Here is a 20,122-nt window from a genome sequence, read left to right on the forward strand (position 1 = left end):
TTGCCAAGGCTAACCCAACTGTATTCTTACCTGCCATCTTCATATTGACGGCATAATAACTCCAACAGTTATTATGTTGAGTTTTAAAATGAGTTTATTAAAGAATGTTCTTAGGAAGGCAACAACTTTTGATTTGTCATTAAAAAAAAGTTATATTCTTCATGCTGTATAATAAAGGTAATGTAAGAGGCTACAGTTACAAGCTTCTTTTTGCTGGAATTCTGCGTATAGCACAGTGTAGTCATTTCTGCAGTGCTAGAATAAATAAAAAAAGTCTCTTCTATGCTTCTTTTCAAAAAGCAATGAGTAACAACAGAAGATGGCATAAAAAAGAGCCATTTTTCCACTCATTCTGTAGTATTGGAGCCAGTATCTAGGAAACAGGAAAGAATGAGTAAATTAATTATAAATATCTTACGAGTATCTTCAAAAAAGAAAAATAGTTTGAGGGGTGGGAAAGAGGGAAGCAGACCATGAAATAAGGCAAATGCTTAGCTCTTCATATTTATGCTAGAGAAAACCAAGTTGAACTACATTTAGTTCTTATCACTGTTATGTAACCACCTATTTTTTCTCTGCTGTCTCACAGAGAACCAAAACATACATAATAATCAGAAGAGAACTGTATTTTAAGATATTTTCAGGTGAGAAACATCACTCCCCCACCATCAATGCTTCTAGATTAGCTCAAGTTTATTTCAGAGAGCTTTTAGAATATTTATAGTATTACCTCCATTACCTTGCATCAGTGAGAAATAGTATTTTAAAAATCATTCAAGCTTACCTCTACCTGTAAATGCCAAACCATTTAAATTTTGGAAAAAAAGTTTCCATTCTTTTCTGATATAATAGAGTAATGGGACACAATTAGAGAAAGCTTTCCCTGAGTACTCAACAGTTATTTCGTGGAAGACCAATTACTATACTTGGCTGTCCCTGGGGCAGGTGCTCAGAATCAGTGCAGTTAAGGCTGGTTTGCTGCTTCTCTTCCACTCAACTTCGGGGAAAAAAAATCAGCTTGCACCTCTGAGCAAGAACAACATAGTCAGAGAACCATGAACTAGGAATAGGTAAGTAAAACGGTATCTTTAGGTATCAATATTACCTGGTTCCTTCTGTATTTGTGGTGTTTTGCTACGAAAGCTCAGATTCTACGTCTCCACCTGTGCTAACCTAGTACTTTAACAGACTTGTTTCTCAACCCTATTTCAAGTGCTCAGTAGCTCTGCACTACTACTGGAAAACACTACATCATTAACTCATTTTGACTGAGATTTTCTGGTATCAGTGAATGAAGATGTAATTTTTGACTCTCACTTGTGTGTTACTGTAAAAAACAGAAGAGGGCTTGAAGTTTGTGGGAAAATGACATCAAAAGATACTGCCATTTCTTCATGAGCTTTCTGAATTCCCTTCATATACATGTCAGACTAGAAAGAGAAAATATTAAAAGTGAAGGCCGTTTTTTGTTTTCTTTGTGCTCTTTCTTCAGTGATTAGGTATTTCTTTTGAAATCAAACAAACCCAGCCCATAATCTAGAAGCCTCCTTTCCTAGAGAGTGGTAGTCTTTTCTGTTTAATTCCAGGATAGCCGCTTTAAACACATGGTGCAGATTATAAAGGCAAACACACGTTTAGAATACAACTGGCAAATAGGCGGTAACTCCTCATGGACTGGAAGGCAGTGCTGTCCAGCTTCTGAAACAGATCTAACAAGTGACAGGAATGGATACTTAGCACACGGCTGCTTTAAAATAGCTTTTAAAAAATTGCATGTATAGGTATTAAGCAAGACAAAAAAGTGCGTATCAGGCTTTCCCCAGCCCTCCTAACTTTTTTGTATTCAATCTGTGTAAGCAGTCTGTGTTACTGAATTACATATATATATAAAGTCAGTTAAGAGGACCTGAGATCTGGAACTGAGAATCCTAGACAGAAGCTAGGTCTCTATTTGGGAGTTCATCATTTGGCCAGTTATAAATTCTTTAGTGAACACTTACTTTTACCGTCACAGGCTACAATTTTCACTTTATCCACTTTAATAAGTTCTGTCACCTCTCGGAATTCCACATCATTCAATACAAAAGTCCACACATTATCACAGAATCTGTACGTATTTAGAGAGCCCTTTAAAACAAAACATGAAGAAATGCCATGAAAAGTCATTTAAGAGAACTTAGCTTCTAAGTATATAACTGTTAAAACACTAATATCCCCTTAATTTAAACAAACCATTAGAAAAATTTGCTAAGGAAAGTGTTAAATATTTCAGGTAGCAGACTTTTTTCAGCACTGTGAAAACTGCAAATCATTTAGTATGAAGCAAAGCTGAATGAAAGCTTGAATGTGTACTTCTACTGCCCTCATGTGGCTAAAATTCAAGTTGATTTTAATTTTTATGTAAACACTCAAGAGCTACATACTTCATTCTACATTAATTCTCTAAGCTTGTGTAAAAGCCTGGATTTCCTAGAAACAGTTAATTTTAATCCTGGGATTTACCTCAGATGTATTACTATATTAACCACTAATCTGTGATATTTATTGTCCCATGAAAATAACATTCATCTAATTTTTTTAAAGCAGGAAAAAATTTGTATCCTTCAACATTAAAAGCAAAAATTATATGAAAGGCAGAGCGACAGAGAAATCTCTGATCCTGCTGGTTCATTTCCCAAATGGCTGTAACAGCCAAGGCAATGCCAGGCTGAAGCCAGAAGTCTAGGGCTCATATTTGGGCCATCTCCCACTGCTTCCTCAGGCACATCAGCAGGGAGCTGGATTGGAAGTGCAGCAGTTGGGACCCAAACTGGCACTTCCATATAAGATGCCTGCATTCCTAGTGGTAGCTTAACTTGCTATGCCACAACATTGGCTCCCAAAAGGAAAAAAAAATTAAAAGTGCTAGACACAAACAAAATACAATCAAACCTTCAGAGAAATACACATGCACACAGATTTAATGTAGTCAGGAAAAAGACATCTAAATGACTAAAATCTTCATAGAAACAAAATTGAGCACAAAAATTTCCCCCTGCAGTACTATCTGTAACAGCAGTTAGATTAAATGTCCCAGTGTTGTGGCGCAGCGGGTGAAGCCTCCGCTTGTGATGCCAGCGTCCCACGTGGGTGCCGGTTCTTGTGCTGGCTCTCTGCTATAGCCTGGGAAAGCAGTGGGAGACCCAGAAGCTTCAGCCTGGCCAAGCCTGGCCAAGCCTGGCCACTGCAGCCATTTGGGGAGTGAACCAGTGGAGGGAAGCTTTCTGTCTCTTCCTTTCTCTCTCTTGACTCTTTCAAATCAGTTACAAATACATCTGAGAATGACTGTGTGATGGCCTATGTTGGAGCTGTGGTCCCTATCACCACTGAGTGAGCTTAGTTTAGAAGGAAGGACCCTAAAACAAGTAAATGAGTATTAAATGAAAGAGGTAAGTACTGGGTACAACAAGAGAACAAAGGGCAGAGAAAGCAGCTCACAAAGTGAAGGTTGAGTGAGTCCTAAAAAGAGTCCTAAAGAGTAACAGTCAATGGAAAGGAAGACAAACACTTGGAATGGGATAGGAGGTTCCCACTGATGCCTCTCAGCCCACTCTGTCGGAAATAAAGTAGCTTCACTACAGAGGCAAAAAGGGGAACAACAGAAATGGATTCTGTGGAACTGGGAGGACTTGACAACCAAGGGTATGGCAGGGTGGGAGGGCACAGTGACAGATAACTCCCACGTTTCTGGCTTGAGTGACAGCAGAACTCTTCAAGCCACGGAGTATGGGAGGCATGGGCATATCGATTTGAGAACCTCAGGGCTGTGTGACTTCATTCAAGAGCATGTGAAAGCGCCAGACGGCCCTAAGGAGTAAACAGGGGGTTAAGTGACAGAGGGGGATGAGGACTACAAAAGAGCTGACAGAGGCCAGGGAACAGGAGAAAAGGTACAATAGTATTATTTCAACAGGAAATAGATTTTAAACATTAATTACTTTCATCTGGATTTTTCTCCATAAAAATTAATCCAAGGCCCCTGATACATATAATTAAAATTTTAGCTTTCACACAAGGGTCCTCCTCTCATAATACGCCATTAAAACAAAATTTGTGGTTAATCTTACTGCATAGGCCAGCAAAAATTACAGAAAAGAACTATATATTTAAATGTGATCCAGCATACTGTCCCATCTTTACCACGTATATTCTGGATTGCTGTAATCCAGTGGGGCACGGTGATTAAGACTGAACTAGCAATGGGGAAAACAAAAAGCAAAAATGGCAAAGTCAGTCCTGGCTAAGACTGATGGCACTGTTTGCAGCTTTTGGAAAACAGACACAGTTAGGAGATGCCTATACAGACCTTGGGAACTTGATGGGCTCTAGTAAAAGGTCTACCAAATTTTCTACACAGTAGAAGGTTTATGTGTTAACAGGGATTGATTTAAAAATAAAGGATTGGGTTTTCACAGACAACCTGGGCTGATTTCTACATACGGTTATACAAACAGAAATGAAGTACTTTTGCCAGAATCATTACCTGGTAAAAATCTGAAAATACACCAAATTTTAACACTGTCACTACCCCATTTCATCCCAGGTAATTTTCAGGCATGTGAAACTGTTAAAAAGAGACTTATTTTACTGCTTCACTAAAATTTGGGTCAAACAGGGCTTTGTCTCATTCACCCATGTACTGCCAATATCTGAAATGATGTATAATATGTAACAGGCACTCAAAATCTTTGTTAAATAAATGATGAACTTTTCATCATCAAAACACTAAGGTTCCCTTACATTTACAGGATAATAATTAAGTGTCTCCATCCACACAATAAATAGTTTCATGGTGGAATAGAAATAGAGAATTCTGTTCAGGTTTGGATGGCTACTCAAAGTGTAAATGACTAAAACAAAGGACCGGTGCTGAGTTGACGCGGGTTAAAGCCCCGGCCTGCAGCACTGGCATCACATAAGGGTGCTGGTAGCAGTGGAAGATGGGCCAAGTCCTTGGGCCCCTGCACCCACATAGGAGACCCGGAAGAAGCACCTGGCTGCAGACTGGCTCAGCCATTGCAGCCATTTGGGGAGTGAACCAGCAGATGGAAGGCCTCTCTCTCTCTGCCTCTACCTGTCTCTGTAACGCTGACTTTCAAATAAATAAAAAGACAAAAATGAGACCAAGCTAAGCAGAACAGACTACTATCTACCACTTGTTCAGTTATCCAAGGGTAGACAGGTGAGAAGCAATGTGAAATTTCTAAAAATATCTCTGGACTCTGTGGGAATGGATTAAGGCCAGACTTTGAAATACATAACTGAGCCTGGCAGATTATTCTGCCACTTACCCTCAATCTCGCAGATAATGTTTTCAGGAGTTGGCATTCTCGGTAACTCCTCAGAGAAGGGAACCACTCAAACACAGGCTGATTAATGAACAGAATACTCACCTCACAGTAAGTGGATGAATTTAACATATACAACTGATTTACTAGTAAAAATCAGTTATAAGCTGTAGATACGTAGGGGTCCAAAAAACACTACGGTACAGGCTGTGAGATTGAGGAAAATATTCTTACCCGGAAATTGACTCTGTTCCTGACCCTCTGAGCCAATGCTGAGTTTATAGCCTTATCAAACTGAAGTAGAACTTGAAGGGCAAGTTGAGGGGTGATCTGTTGAGACTGAGAAAAAAAGTAAAAGTCATAAATTCTCTTAGAGAAAAACATGAAAGACAAGCAAAACTGTATGCATTATCTAAAATTTAACTGAGGCTAGCCAGAGCCTCTAAACCTGATTCCTTATTCCCCCTTGGCCATCCCTGACAAGAAGCCAAAGGCTCAAACTGTCTTGACGCAAACATTCTGAAAAGGAAACATGCCAAAACAAGGTTATGAAGCCAAAACAAAATCCTATTATCTTTTCCTTCCTTCACAATGTCTGGAAAGATAAAATTTTTTAAAATAGTTTTGAAGCCCAGCAAACAGTATTTTCTTGGGAGTCTTGTATTTTTAAGAAAGGTTAATTGTCAAAGTCAGCGCTGTGGTGTAGTAGTTAAGCCACGGCTTAAGTCCCAGAATCCCATGTGGGCGCTGGCCATTTGGGGAGTGAACCAGTGGATAGAGGATCTAACTCTGCCTTTCAAATAAAGAATTTTTTTTAAAAAGGTTAATTCTTGGGCTCACAACTATGGCACAGTGGGGCCAGCATCTCATATGGGTCCAAGTCCTGGCTGTTTGTTCTGCTTCTGATCCAGTGCCCTAATGTGCCTGGGAAAGCAATGGAAGATGGCTCAAGTGCTTGGGCCCCTGGATCCTGTTGGGTGACCTCAATGAAGCTCCTGACTTCTGGCTCCAGCCTAGCCAGTCCTGGCAGTTGTGGCCACCAGCAGATGGAAGATCTGTCTCTCCTTCTCTAATTCTACCTTTCAAATAAATCTTAAAAAACAAAGTTAGGGGCTGGTGCTGTGGTGCAGCAGGTTAAGCTGCCGCCTGCAGCCTCAACATCCCATATGGACACTGGTTTGAATCCCAGCTGCTCCACTTCTGATCTAGCTCCCTGATAACATGCCTGGGAAAGCAGTGGAAGATGGCCTAAGTGCTTGGGCTCTTGTGCACATGTGGGAGACCCAGAAGAGGCTCTTGGCTTCTGTCTGTTGCAGCCAATTGGGGAGTGAATCAGCAGATGGAAGATCTAACTCTTTCAAATAAATAACTCAATCTTTTAAAAAAATTCTAAAATTGAAATAAACTGAAAATTCTAATTTAAATACCTAAAGATTATTAAATTGCACAAAATGATCCCAAAGCTACATAGCATATGCTTCCCCTTCTTATTAAGAACAGGGAAAACCAACAATCTCAATTTTATGTCTAACATAACAAAGTTTCTTTTTTTTTGGAAGTTTCAGATACATTCAGCTACATCACTTACTCATCCTGTATCTAGATTATTGTCAGGATGGTATAATAAACAGAACCTGAGGTTATTCCCCAGTATTACTGACTGGGTCAAACAGTCTAGGTTATTCGTCTTGTATCCGCCTGGGATGAGAAACGCGACAGGAACTGTTACAGAGTGTGTGGCTGCTAATCTCCCACCTGAATGAGCTCGTCTAGGCTCTCCTGAAGGCTGTTCCCCAAAGTCGTATTTCTGTACAACTGATATGCCATGGCTCAGAAGGAAGAAAGTGCTCTTCTTATTCAGGCTTGCATTGATGTCCTAGAAATTTAATGCACAATAATTATATATACCTCTTTAATATAGTTATTAAAATGTGTAAAAATCTGCCTGCTTAGTCTAGAATTTTCCACATATCATACTCTTACTTGTTGTGAAATCATGATCCAGGGAATCTTTAGTTCACATGTGCATGCCTGCCAGCCCCTTTATTTTCCATTTCTGTTAGATTTCGGTACTTGTGGAGCATCCACCCAGAGGATGGCGCTGTGGTAGGTACCAGGGAGAGGGAGGTGAACAAACATATATCCCAACCCTAAAAAGTTATGCCCTGGAGGATAACAGATATAAAAATGGTTAAATTCATTGTTAAAAAAAAAAAAACTGCAATAGAGATATCCAGAGTACTACAGAGGCTGCCAGTCTACTGAGTTGGCTCGAAAAGCTTCCTGATTCTTCACACTGACCTTCAGGACAGTTAAAGAGGAAAGTCTGGGCTGACAGAATAGAATACATACAAGAAGGTTTGTGGGAGAATATAAACCGCTCCACATTACTGGTACTAAGTGTAACATGGCATGGCAGAGATGGATGGGATAGACTTGTTCCTAAGGTGAAGGGCAGGCAGTGTGGAGCCCCTGGATCAAGGCAAGATCAAATATTACAGATGAGGGATGGAAGCTCCAGAAAGGAGACAGCAGTACAGACTCAACAAACACTAGATGTCAGGAGACGCTCGTTTATGTCCAAGTCAGCAAAAATCACGGTCAGCCAGCATCTTCACCTTACTTTACACAGCCCTTGCCTGACTTCAAACATTTCTTAGACTTCTGGGCTACCATTCTCAGTGCTCCCCCTTCACCTCACTGGATTCTATTACACAACTTGGTTTCTTGGCTGGTTCTCCCTCAGCTCTCGGCCTTCTTCTTACTAAACTGCCCTAAGGCTTCTTAGGTCTTCCTTACACATGCTTGACTCCCACAATTACTTCACCCAGCCTCATGGCTTTAAATCTCATTTCTGTTCTAATGACTTCCAAATTTGCATCTCCAGTCCTGACTTCCCTTGTACCCATATACAAAGGGCTTTCAATGCATATTAAGAAAAAACTACATGGATTTCATTTTTTTTTGCACCAAAATAAACCTTAATTCCACCCCCCACCCCCAGACTTTTTTGTACTTCCCTGGATGAAAACACCAAGTAGGCAACTCAAATTTGCAAAAACCAAATTCCTGATACCATCCCTTCCACACCCTGTCCTCAAGTCTTGCCCATCTCAGTAAATGGAAAATCTAGGCTTTCAGAACAATCCCCAAATCATAATCATTAACTCCTTTCTTTTTCTCATACCTGGAATCTAATCTGTCAGCTAACACTTTCAGCTCTTTTTTTCTAAATGTATCCAGAATCCAACTATTCCTCTCACCTTCAATGTTACCATTCTTATAACATCACCAAAATATATGTGATAGCCCATTATATGGTTTAATAACCATGTCCCATCCCAGTATCTCTTGCTTACCTTGCAAATCCACTGTAAAGCTTAACTCAGAGTTGTCCCTCTGGCAAGCAGAGTTACCATCTCAATGCTAGCCTCTGTTCTGAGAGCAGGCAAGAACTCCCAGACAGAACTCCTCAAGTCAGTCCTTGAAATTCACTTATCACCCCTTTAGCTAACATCCTCCTGTCAGACTAACCCTGAGACATTTTTCAGGAACTTCAAACCTGGTTCAAAGAAAGTAACACCTAATCTACCCCTAGATCCAGACCGACTGGAGCCCACCTCTGCCTTTCCAAAGGAAAGGTGCGCCACTTGAAGGAAGGCCATGCATACTCGCTGTGGACCAACAACAGGCACACACATAAGATGCAGTGGGCATCTCCACTCTAAAGTGTAAAATTCACGGCTGGAGTCTGGGATTTGAGGGAGAGCTGCCCGGCTCCTTGCTCTGCACACTGCAATAAATACCTACTTTTCCCCACCAGCCTGATGTCAGTGACCGGTTTACTGCATGCCAGGCAAGCAGTCCTACTTCTGAGGTACTATAGAAACTTCTCCAACTAGTTTTGGGGTTGTTCTAGAGCAGCTTCAGGCTTTCTACCCTTGCCTATCTCACCCTTCACAGCAAGCACACGAGACTTCACAACGCAAGGCAAATTACATAATTCATCTATTCAAAGTCCTACTGGTTTGCAAGGCCCTCCACCACCCTCTTCCCCTGACTGCCCAGGTCATGTGGGGAGCAACCCAGACTGGACTGAGTTACTGGAATTAAGACTTATTCTATGCATCTGCTCTCCCACAATATGGCTCTGGGAGAGGAGGCAACAGCTTCTACCCAGCTGCCTCTCACCAACTTGACAAGCTGCAGGAGCTGCTCCTGATTGGAGGAGAGCAGCGTACTCGGCGTGTGGGTAGCAGAGTTGGGATTGGTGGAAGAGGACTATAAAGGAGGAGAGAGACAACATGCACCAGGAACATCTAAGGGGAACATCTATCTGAAGGAACACCTGTGCAGCCCCCGAGAGAGCCGGCCGGCGGTGTGCCGCTCCCCCGCGGAAGTGGGGAATGTGGCAGGGGGAACTGCCCTTCCACGGAGGTGGAAGGGATGGTAGCCAACCCGGGAAGAACCAGCAGCAAACCCGGGGAGGGCCGAGCAGACAGAAGAACAGCGCAGGGTCCTGTGTCGTTCCTCCACGAAGACGGGGAGCGACATAATGGTGCCGTGACTCGGATATGAAGCCTAGGCAGGGTTTAGTGTCGTTCCTCCATGAAGAGGGGGAGCGACAAGGTCATAATGCTGAACTTCCACCTGGCCAATCTGTTCCTGCTTAAGGACCACTGGCTGGTCTTTTTGCTGTGAATGTTCTTCCCAGATACCTACAAAATTCACTCCCTCACTTCATTCGGAGCTCTGCTCAAATGTCACCTCATCAGAAAGGCCTTCTGTGATCAACCTGCAAAAAAGTTTCTCCTTCCTCCTTACTTTGTTTTATTTTCACTTTTCTTCATTTCAATAAAGCAGAAGATGAATGCTTATTCTGTCTCCACCTACTGTAATTGATGTGCCATGAAGGCAGGAATTTGTGTACAGCTATGGACGAGTATTGACCACCTAGAACAAGGTATAGTTATGTATTCAGTAAGTACATGCTGAGTCAACAACTTGATGGTATGTCAAAGTGCTGTATTAGCAGCAGTAAAAAACAATGAAATCTGGTCATCTGCAACAAAATGGAGGAATCTGGAAAATATCATGCTGAGTGAAATAAGCCAGTCCAAAAGGGACAAATATCCTATGTTCTCCCTGATCGATGACAACTAACCGAGCACCTAAAAGGAAACCTGTAGAAGGGAAATGGACACTATGAGAAACAATGACCAGATCAGCCCTTGTCTTGACTGTTGAGGAACAACTTACTATTTTATTCCTTTTAGTATTTTTGTTGTTGTTCTTTTTGTTCTACTTAATACCACTGGTTGAACTCTGTAATTAATACACAATTATCTTAGGCATTTAAAATTGACAGAAAAGTGATCTCTGTTAAATATAAGAGTGGGAATAAGAGAGGGAGGAGATATACAGGTTGGCACATGCTCACTCGGACTTACCTCCAATGGTAGAGCTAGAAATATGCCAGGGGATTCCAATTCAATCTTATCAAGGAGGCATGTACCAATGCCAGCTCACTTGTTAAAGTGATAAGTTTAAGTACATAATTGATCAAACAGATAGGGTAAGTGTTAAAGAGATTTCACAGATAAGACCAGTGTCTGCAAATAATGAAGGATAGAATTAAAAGGGAGAGAATGATCCTGCAGGGGAAGCAGGACACACAGCAGACTCATAGAATGGCAAATGCCCAAAACAGCACTAAGAATCAACCCTTGGGGCATTCAGATCTGGCTAAAAGGCCCATAAGAGTCTCACAGGCATGGACAGCCAAGACACGGTGGCAAAAACAACCTGAATGAAAGATCTTGGTGAACAAGACCCCAGCAGAAAGAGCAGGCCATCAAAGAAGGAGGCACCTTTCTCTGAAGGGAGGAAGGGACCTCCACTGTGATATGGCCTTGACTACATAAGTTCAGAGTTGGTGAACTCAGGAGGCTTCCATAGCCTCGACAGCTCATGGCAAGAGCCTCAGGTGATTGCTGACACCATGAATAAGAGTGCCAATTGTTAAATCTACAATGGGAGTCACTGGGTATATGCTCCCCGCGTAGGATCTCTGTTCTTAATGTGTTTTACTATGAGAGTTAACAATAACACTACTAGTTGAACAGTACTCTATATCTTGTGCAGTTGTGTGGGTGCAGTCTGTTGAAATCTTTGCTTAGTATATACTATGTTGATCTTCTGTATATAAAGATAATTGAAAATGAAACTTGATGAAGAGTGGAATGGGAGAGGGCTACGGGAGGGAGGGAGGGTGTGGGGGGGAAAAGCCACAACAATGCAAAAGTTGCACTTTGTAAATTCACATTTATTAAATAAATAAAAAAAAACCAAAGTGCTGTATTAGAACTCTAAGTATAATTCTAACTTTCTACTTCATTGAAGAAATGAAAGTAACAAAAACTTCAGATTCTCAGAACCAAATCTAACCACGTACCAATCCAAATCTGTACCCCAACACACTGTGCCTCAGCTTAGTTGCTGTAGTTGAACTACACATGCTTTTATCTAAATCTGTTCTTTGTACGTATGTCCTACTGAAATCAGATTAGCCCTTAATTAGGTTTCCTCAAGGCAGCCCCTGAAATTCAAGTGTCTCCTGATGGCCCACCCTGCCCAGATCCTTTCCTTCTCTGCCCCATGCTTCAACAACAGTCTCTGGAAATAAAGACTGGGCCGTATTTTTTAAAGTTCCTGTTTTCTTAGGAAAGCTGTTTAAGGCTTAGCCATACAGGCGCAGAGAAACTTGGACATGGGCAGAAGGTGGAACTGCCTCACCACCAGAACCAAAGAGAAGAGAACACGACTGGAATGTAAACGCTGGAGACCTTTAAAAGCAAGGAGTCTGTGGAACAAGGAAACAGGGTGCTGGAGCGCATCTTATTAAACTATCACATGGCCTGAGTCCAAGCCCCTGCAATCAACTTGCCTTACCAGTGTTTCCACATAGCGGTTTTTCCTACCTAATGGATAAAACTTTCCCCAAAGCCCTGATCAGGGAGGCAGATTTGAGCCTTACCCCTTCTCCATGCTGGTTGGCTACGCTAATAAACCCTTCTCAAAAGACCAGTGTCACAGATTGGTTTTTGTGTGCACGAGGCATTGTTTGCTAACCCTATTCCCGGTAATACAGGGAGGGTAGTATTTTAGCAATTCAACTGTTCTTCACTCTCTTACCATCAAAGTTCCCCTCTCCACAGCCATTTCTGTTAGCAAACAAGTGGCTACTTCTCCCATTTTTCTTTAAAGTCACAACCCACTTCCTCTGACAGCTATACTGTATTTTCTATTCCCCTTCTTTACTTTTTGTCTCTGATTCTCTCTCCTCACCCTTTTCTTTTAAAACTGCTCTAAGTAGGTTTTTGCCTCCACCACACTAATGAAACAGGTGGTGAAGGTCATCAATGGCATTACTAAGACTAGACTACAGCACCTGACACAGCACAGTTGTCTACACTCTACTCTTGTTTAAAGGATGCTTCCTTGGCTGCTGGAATTCTAAACTCTGGGCTATCCTCTTAACTCACTGGTTCATCCTTACACTGTTTTTTGGGCTCTCTGAACTCAGGTCACAAGACACAGAGGTTGATCCTCTGCTGCTTTCTATCTATACACATTCCTAAGTCATCAACATTCATTCTCATGGCTGTAAATACCACTACTGATGATTCCCAAATTCACACAACAGCACTGAACTTACTCTATGATCTTGGCTTAGGAGGATCTTAGGCTCAGTCTGCAGGTTCAGGCCTGGGGTAGAGGCCATAGAGCCCTCTGGCTGGTGTTGGATTTAAAATCTAAGGTCTGGACTTAATTCTCTATCCCTCTCCTGAGCAGGCAGAGAGCAATTTCTATATGCTGTGCTACTAAGGGTTGCCAGGGACGGGGTGTGGCGACTGCGGCAGGTGACGCCTCTTTCTTTCTTAACCTCTTCAATGAGTCTTTGCTTATTGCACTGCAACTGAGCACTGTGGCCTCACTTGGCTGCCTACTCCACATCGCTGTTTTCCCTATCTCAGTTAAAACTCCACACTTCTTTGAGTTTACACAAAATCTGTGAAGTCACATGCCACGTTCGGCTGCTCGCAAATCCTGTAAGGTTCATGTGTGTTGAGGATCCAGCCATTTCTGACCATCTCCACTGTTGGCACCCTGGTCTCAGTCACCATCACCGTCCACCAGCTTAGAGTCCTCTACACTCTAACGGCAACTCATAGCACAGGACAATCTTTAAAAACACTGGAGACAACATGCCTCTTCTCTATCCCATCAGTCGTTATAAATGCATTAGTGACTCACTCTTTCTCTCTCCAATCTTATCTACAATTCATCCCCTCCCTTGCTCATCTCTCTCCAGACACAGGGGCTTCCTTGCTATTCCTCTAACATGAAAAACACACTCCTACCTAATAGCCTTAGAAATGGCTGTTCTTTCTGTTAGGAATGCTCTTCCCTAGGTGCTCACTTGCTAACTCTAACGTCTTTGTCTTTGCTCGAAGAGAACTACTTGAGCCCTAAACTGACCACCATATTTAAAATACCAATTCCTACTTCCACTCTGGAACTTCTTTGCTCATTTTTAATGGAAACATCTAACACATTATATACTGTCAATGCCATGGGTACAAAGATTTTGTTCTGTTCATGGAAGTAAACAGGCCTTTAGAACAGTACCTGGCACATATTAAGAGCCAAATGAAACATTTTCAATAAATGAAGGCGAGTACCAGTATTTATGACATTAGGGAAAGGGGAGGGTAAAAAGGGTATGGAGAGGTCTCAGTAGGGAGATAAAAACTTTACAAAGCAAGGAGAGGTAGGGTAAGACGGTGGCTGAGTAAGATACTATGGCGGCTGGCGTTGCGGCTCACTAGGCTAATCCTCCACCTAGCGGCGCCGGCACACCGGGTTCTAGTCCTGGTCGGGGCACCGGATTCTGTCCCGGTTGCCCCTCTTCCAGGCCAGCTCTCTGCTGTGGCCAGGGAGTGCAGTGGAGGATGGCCCAGGTGCTTGGGCCCTGCACCCCATGGGAGACCAGGAGAAGCACCTGGCTCCTGCCTTCGGATCAGTGCGGTGCTCTGGCCGCAGTGCGCCAGCCGTGGCGGCCATTGGAGGGTGAACCAACAGCAAAAGGAAGACCTTTCTCTCTGTCTCTCTCTCTCACTGTCCACTCTGCCTGTCAAAAAAAAAAAAAATACTATGGCAATCATCTTCTCACAGGGACAGCAATTTGAACAGCGAGGTATGTACCAAGTCACTTTCAGAAGCGCTATGGAAGCCAAGTGAGGCCACAGTGCTCAGTTGCAGTGTAATAAGCAAAGACTCACTGAAGAGGTTAAGAAAGAAAGAGGCGTCACCTGCCGCAGTCGCCACACCCCGTCCCTGGCAACCCTTAGTAGCACAGCATATAGAAACTGCTCTCTGCCTGCTCAGGAGAGGGATAGAGAATTAAGTCCAGACCTTAGATTTTAAATCCAACACCAGCTGGAGGGCTCTATGGCCTACTACCCCAGGCCTGAACCTGCAGACTGAGCCCAAGATCCTCCTAAGCCAAGCTAACAAGGGAAGGCCTCCACTGCTCCTCCCTCAACCTTCTGTAAACAGAGCAAGATTCCAAGCGCTGAGGAGCAGGGTGGGAAAGTGAATTTAGGACTTTGCCTTAAGCTCAGTGCCAGTACCACTGTAGTGATGAGACCCAGTGCACAGACTAGAATCTCCTATCCTCCAGGCCAGTACTCCAGTACTGGCAGATAAAACCCGGGGAGGATAAATGAGTACTCTAGCTCCATGGGGGGCAAGACAGCACAAGGCCCTGTGGCCAAGAGTCTCAGGTATAACCCCGCATAGTGGCAGTCTGAACAGTCTTTACCACCTTTCTCTGGATCTTGACAGACAGCAAAGAGCAAGACTCCAGCCACAAGTGTGTAGGTCGCCACAGTGAACAGAAGACTGCATTCTGGAAGTGGTAAAACTATCGTGGGCAGATTTTAAGAGGCTCTCTCTCCAGGACAGTACCTACAGATGGAAGCTCGGGACCTGCCCCATTCAAAGTGGGGAACCATGGTCCTAATTGACTGGATTTATATACCAGCCAGTGTGACCTATGATTGGTTGCAGCAGCCCTGAGCTCCACCTCTTTGGCAGCAGGCAGCCCACAGCAAAGTGGTCCTTGGTCCAACCCTGTGCTGGGCTGGCCTTGGCAGACTGTGGGCTTTGCGTGTGATCCAGCATCGTGGCACAGGTAGCCACAGAACTGCTTACCCCATTCCTCTGCCAACCCCAGGCAGCATTATGAACAACTCTATACCAACAAATTGGAAACCTACAAGAAATGGATACATTTCTGGATACATAACTAACCAAAATTAAACAGGAAAACATAGAAAACTTAAACAGAACAGTAACAAGTAATGAGACTGAATCAGTAATTATATGTTCTCAAAGAAAAGCCCAGGGCCAGACGGCTTCATTCCTAAATTCCATCAAACTTTTATTGAAGAATTAACACTAATTCTCTTCAAATTACTACAAAAAACTGAAAGGTAGGCCTTCTTCCAAACTCATTCTGTGAGACTAGCCAAAACCAGACAAAGACAGAACAGCAATCTTATAATCTCCCTTACGAGCACAGATGTAAAAATTCTCAACAAAATACCAGCGAACTGAATGTACAACACTTGAAAAAGATTATTCACCATAACCAAGTAGGATTATCCCAGGGATGCAGGGACAGTTCAAAACAGGCAAATTAATAATGGTCATACATCACATCAACAGAATGAAATAAAAAGTTCTCTCAAAAGAAGCAGAAAAAACATTTGATCAAATTCAGCATCCACTCATAAAAACCTTGAGCAAATTAGGTAAAGAAAAACTATCAACATAATAAAGGCTACATACGACAGTCTACACAGCAAACATGAAGCCAAAAACATTTCCACTAACATCTGGAATCAGAAAAGGCTGTCCTTTTTCACCACACCTATATAATATAGTACTGCAGGTTTTAGCTGGAGCAAGTAGCCAAGAGAAATAAAAAGCACAAAATAGGAAATGAGAAGTTCCAACTATCCCTGTGTGCAGACGATATGATTCTATAGAGAAACCTATGACGGATAACATACAAATCAGGAGTATTTTAAACACTAATACTGAACTCACAGACAAGAAATTATAAGAGCAATTCCATTCAGAACAGCTGCACAAAACCCCCACAAAACCTTGCAATAAATTTAATCATGGATGTGAAGCGTATCTACAATGAAAATTACAAAACACCGATAAAAAAGTAAAGGCATGGGGCTGGCGCTACGGCATGGCCGCTGCCACCTGAAGTGCCAGCATCCTATATGCGCACCAGTTTGAGTCCCAGCTGCTCCACTTCTGATCCAGCTCTCTGCTATGGCCTGGGAAAGCAGAAGATGGCCCAAGCTCTTGGGTTCCTGCAGCTGCATGGGAGACCTGGAAGAAGCTCCTGGCTCCTGATCGGCGCAGCTCCAGCCAATGCGGCCAACTGGGGAGTGAACCAGCAGACAGAAGACCTCTCTCTCTCTTTGCCTCTCTTCCTCTCTCTGTAATTCTGACGCTCAAATAAATAAATCTTTTCTTAAAATTTTATTTATTTATTTATTTATTTTGGACAGGCAGAGTTAGAGAGAGAGAGAGAAAGGTCTTCCTTCCGTTGGTTTACCCCGCAAATGGCCACCATGGCCGGCGCGCTGTGCCGATCCAAAGCCAGGAGCCAGGTGCTTCCTCCTGGTCTCCCATGCGGGTGCAGGGCCCAAGCACTTGGGCCATCCTCCACTGCACTCCCGGGCCACAGCAGAGAGCTGGACTGGAAGAGGGGCAACCGGGACAGAATCTGGCGCCCCAACCAGGACTAGAACCCAGAGTGCCGGCGCCACAGGCGGAGGATTAGCCTAGTGAGTCACAGCGCGGGCCATGAATAAATCTTAAAAAAAAAAAAAAAAAAAGTAAAGGCAGAAAAAATGGAAAGACCTGCCCCTCCCCATGTTTATGGATTGGAATCATTGATATTATTACAAATATCCATACTACTCAAAGCAACTTACAGATTCAATGCAACCCCATCCAAATACCAATAATATTCTTCACAAAACTAGAAAAAAAAATCTTAAAATTCATATGGAAACACAAAAGACCTTGAACAGCCAAAATAATCTTAAAATCAAGAAAACCAGAGGCATCATGACATTTAATTTTAAGATATATCATAGAGCCACTCTAACCAAAACAGCAAGGTGCTGGCATAAAACACAAAGACCAATGGAACTCACACAGCCAAACGATTCTCCACGAAGGAACCAATACCATAACACTGGATAACTGTAACATTTAACTCTGTTCAATAAATCGTGCCGGGAAACCTGGATATCTATATACAGGTGTGTATTTATAGGTATATATACAAAAATCAACTCAAAAATGGATCAAAGGTGCAAATGTAAAACCTGAAACTATTAAAAAAAACATATGGGAAACACTTCAAAAGCAAAACTGGACAAATGGGATATTAAACTAAAAAACTGCACAGTAAAGGAAACGAGAATGAAGAGACAACCAACAGAATGAGAGAAAATATTTGCAAACTAACCATCAAAGGATCAACATACAGATTATATAAGCAATTCAGAAGATTTGGCAACAAAGTGCCAGACAATCCACTTAAGCAACAGGCAAAGGACTGGAATACACACTTCCCAAAGAAGTAGCAGTGCTAGCAGCGATGAGGAAATGCTCCGTATCCCCAGCTATCAGGAAACAGTCAACCCCACAGTGAGGCAGCATCCCACTCCACTTACAGCGGCTATGGCTAGTATCAAAAACACAACAATAACAAAAGCTGGCAAGGATGTGGAGACTAGGAAACCCTTCCAGGTTGTTGGTGGGAATGCAAATCAGTATGTCTTTTATGGAGCACAGTATGGAGGTTCTTCAGAAAACTAAACAGACATGCACTCTAGGACCCGGCTACCTCCACAGGCAATGAAACCAGTTCATGAAAGATACCTGCACTCCCACATTCATTATGATCCAATCCCAACAGTAAAGATGCACTCAATCCAGGTGCCCAGGAATGGATGAATTTGTAAAGAAAATGTAGCATACATACACAATGGAAATTATTGCTCAAATATAAAAAATTAAATGTTGACATTTGCAAAATGGATGGAACCAGAGGCCATTATGTAAAGTGAAATAAGGCAGACACAGAAAGACAAATACTGCATGTTTACTCTTACATGAGGAAGTCTTAAAAAAAAAAAGTCGCTTTGAACTCAGAACAGTGATTGCTAGGGACTGGGAAGGGTGGGGAGTAGAGGGATGGATAACGGGGTTCAAAACACATAGTTTAATACACATAGTAATAGTTCCTAGTGCACCCCAGCACAGTGGGGCAGCTACAGTTCACAATGTTATATAGTTCATAAAGAACTGGAAGAGAGGCGCTGGTAGGCTCCAAACATAAAGAAAATCAGAAGGCAATGGAAACGTTAATTGCCTGAATCGATCAGCTGATGTTGAATACACGTGTCGAAGAATGCACGGCACCCCCATTAAAACGTGCAAGCATTACAAGTAAAAATTAAAAACTCCACGAATCACGTTAGGGCATCTTGGGTCAAAAGTCTCAGTTATCTAAAAACCGTGACCGTTCGCTAAAATTACTCGCGATCTCCGAGGCTTAACCATCGCTGGATCTCTCAGGTGTGGAGTCGGCAGCCCGAAGCCCGCGCTCCCTCCTGGGGATCCTGCGGTTCGGCGCTCAGAGGCGGCTCCAGACTCGTGGGTAACTAGTCCCAGTCCCTCTGCATCTCCCACCCCGTTTCCATTCGTCCCTCTGTCGGAATTGGCAGGAAGCAAAGCTGCAAGGCGGACTTTCAACGCACGACGACGCAGTCAGCAGCCAAGGAATGCCCATAGGAAACGCTCCCTAAATTCGGCACCACCATTCGGGCTGCTCGCCTGAGTACTTCCCAGACATTCACCTGGCGGACCACGCAGGGCTGCGCGGAGGACCTCTTCGGGTCCGATCGCCCGCCACAGGACGCAGCCGCCTCCCGCCGCCTCACCCCGCTCGCAGGGCACCGGCCCCGGGGCCTCGCCGGTAGCGAGGTCGGAGAAAGGCCGACCCCCGGCGCCAAATCGCCCTTGGAAACGGACCCAGCCAACCGCAGCCCCGGCTCTGGGAGCTCAGGGAGGCGCGGGCCCCGCCTTGCTTCCCTCCCCGGCCCAGCTCACTCACTACCTGTGGGGAAGGCGCTTCCCGCCGCGGCGCGGACAGAAGCGGCGCGGCAAGCGGCCAGGAAGGAGGTCCCTACTTCGCCGACCACTTCTTCGGCCGCCGCGAAACCGCAGAGTTCGGCGGACGACCCGGAAATGCTCCCGGAACCTGGAAGTGACACCACGAAGGTGGGCCGGGAGGCCCCGCCCACCGCTGCGCCCGCACGCCAATCAAGGCTTCCGAGGTCAGGGCGGGGATGCGGGGAGGGGGAGGAGCGTCGGGCTGGATCCTCCAACCCCAGAGCGGTGGCCATGCTTTTCGGGTGATTCACCAGTTTCACTCAGGCGCTCCGAAGAGAACTGCAGTTTTTAAGAGACTCATCTCCCCCACTGTTAGATGAAAAATTTAACAAATGTAGGGCATACACCTTCTATGCTTGGGTTGTGTTCAGGACAATTCTGCTGAAGACCATGTGACACGAAATTGAAGACGAATTCTGAAACATCTGAGATGGATTATCTCCTATCAGTCA

At 43.7% G+C, this 20,122-nt stretch overlaps 1 protein-coding gene across 2 annotated transcripts; it reads right to left on the reverse strand.

Moving 5' to 3' along the window:
- Positions 1-76: 76 nt before the first annotated feature.
- On the reverse strand, positions 77-19,800 carry GTF2A2 (general transcription factor IIA subunit 2). 2 transcript variants are annotated; one of them, XM_002718198.5, is made up of 5 exons: positions 19,615-19,800; positions 7,083-7,203; positions 5,562-5,666; positions 2,001-2,127; positions 77-373 (listed from the first exon to the last, which is right to left on the reverse strand). In XM_002718198.5, exons 2-5 carry the CDS (start codon positions 7,152-7,154, stop codon positions 348-350), a joined length of 330 nt encoding a protein of 109 aa, XP_002718244.1. In that variant the 5' UTR covers positions 7,155-7,203; positions 19,615-19,800; the 3' UTR covers positions 77-347. The 2 variants fall into 2 exon arrangements, with proteins under 2 accessions (XP_002718244.1, XP_017203471.1); XM_017347982.3 differs by lacking the exon at positions 19,615-19,800 and adding an exon at positions 7,311-7,545.
- Between the last annotated feature and the right edge of the window lie 322 nt (positions 19,801-20,122).

The sequence above is a fragment of the Oryctolagus cuniculus genome, chromosome 12 (assembly GCF_964237555.1).
Source record: "Oryctolagus cuniculus chromosome 12, mOryCun1.1, whole genome shotgun sequence".
In the NCBI taxonomy this organism is placed as follows: Eukaryota; Metazoa; Chordata; class Mammalia; order Lagomorpha; family Leporidae; genus Oryctolagus; species Oryctolagus cuniculus.

Excerpts from the sequence above, each read along its gene's own strand:
- GTF2A2 (XM_002718198.5), bottom strand. The coding sequence starts at position 7,154 with ATGGCATATCAGTTGTACAGAAATACGACTTTGGGGAACAGCCTTCAG. Across the intron at positions 5,667-7,082 it reads GCCTAGACGAGCTCATTCAG|TCTCAACAGATCACCCCTCA; the intron begins GTGGGAGATTAG and ends TTTTTTTCTCAG. Across the intron at positions 2,128-5,561 it reads GGAACAGAGTCAATTTCCGG|GGCTCTCTAAATACGTACAG; the intron begins GTAAGAATATTT and ends TTTGTTTTAAAG.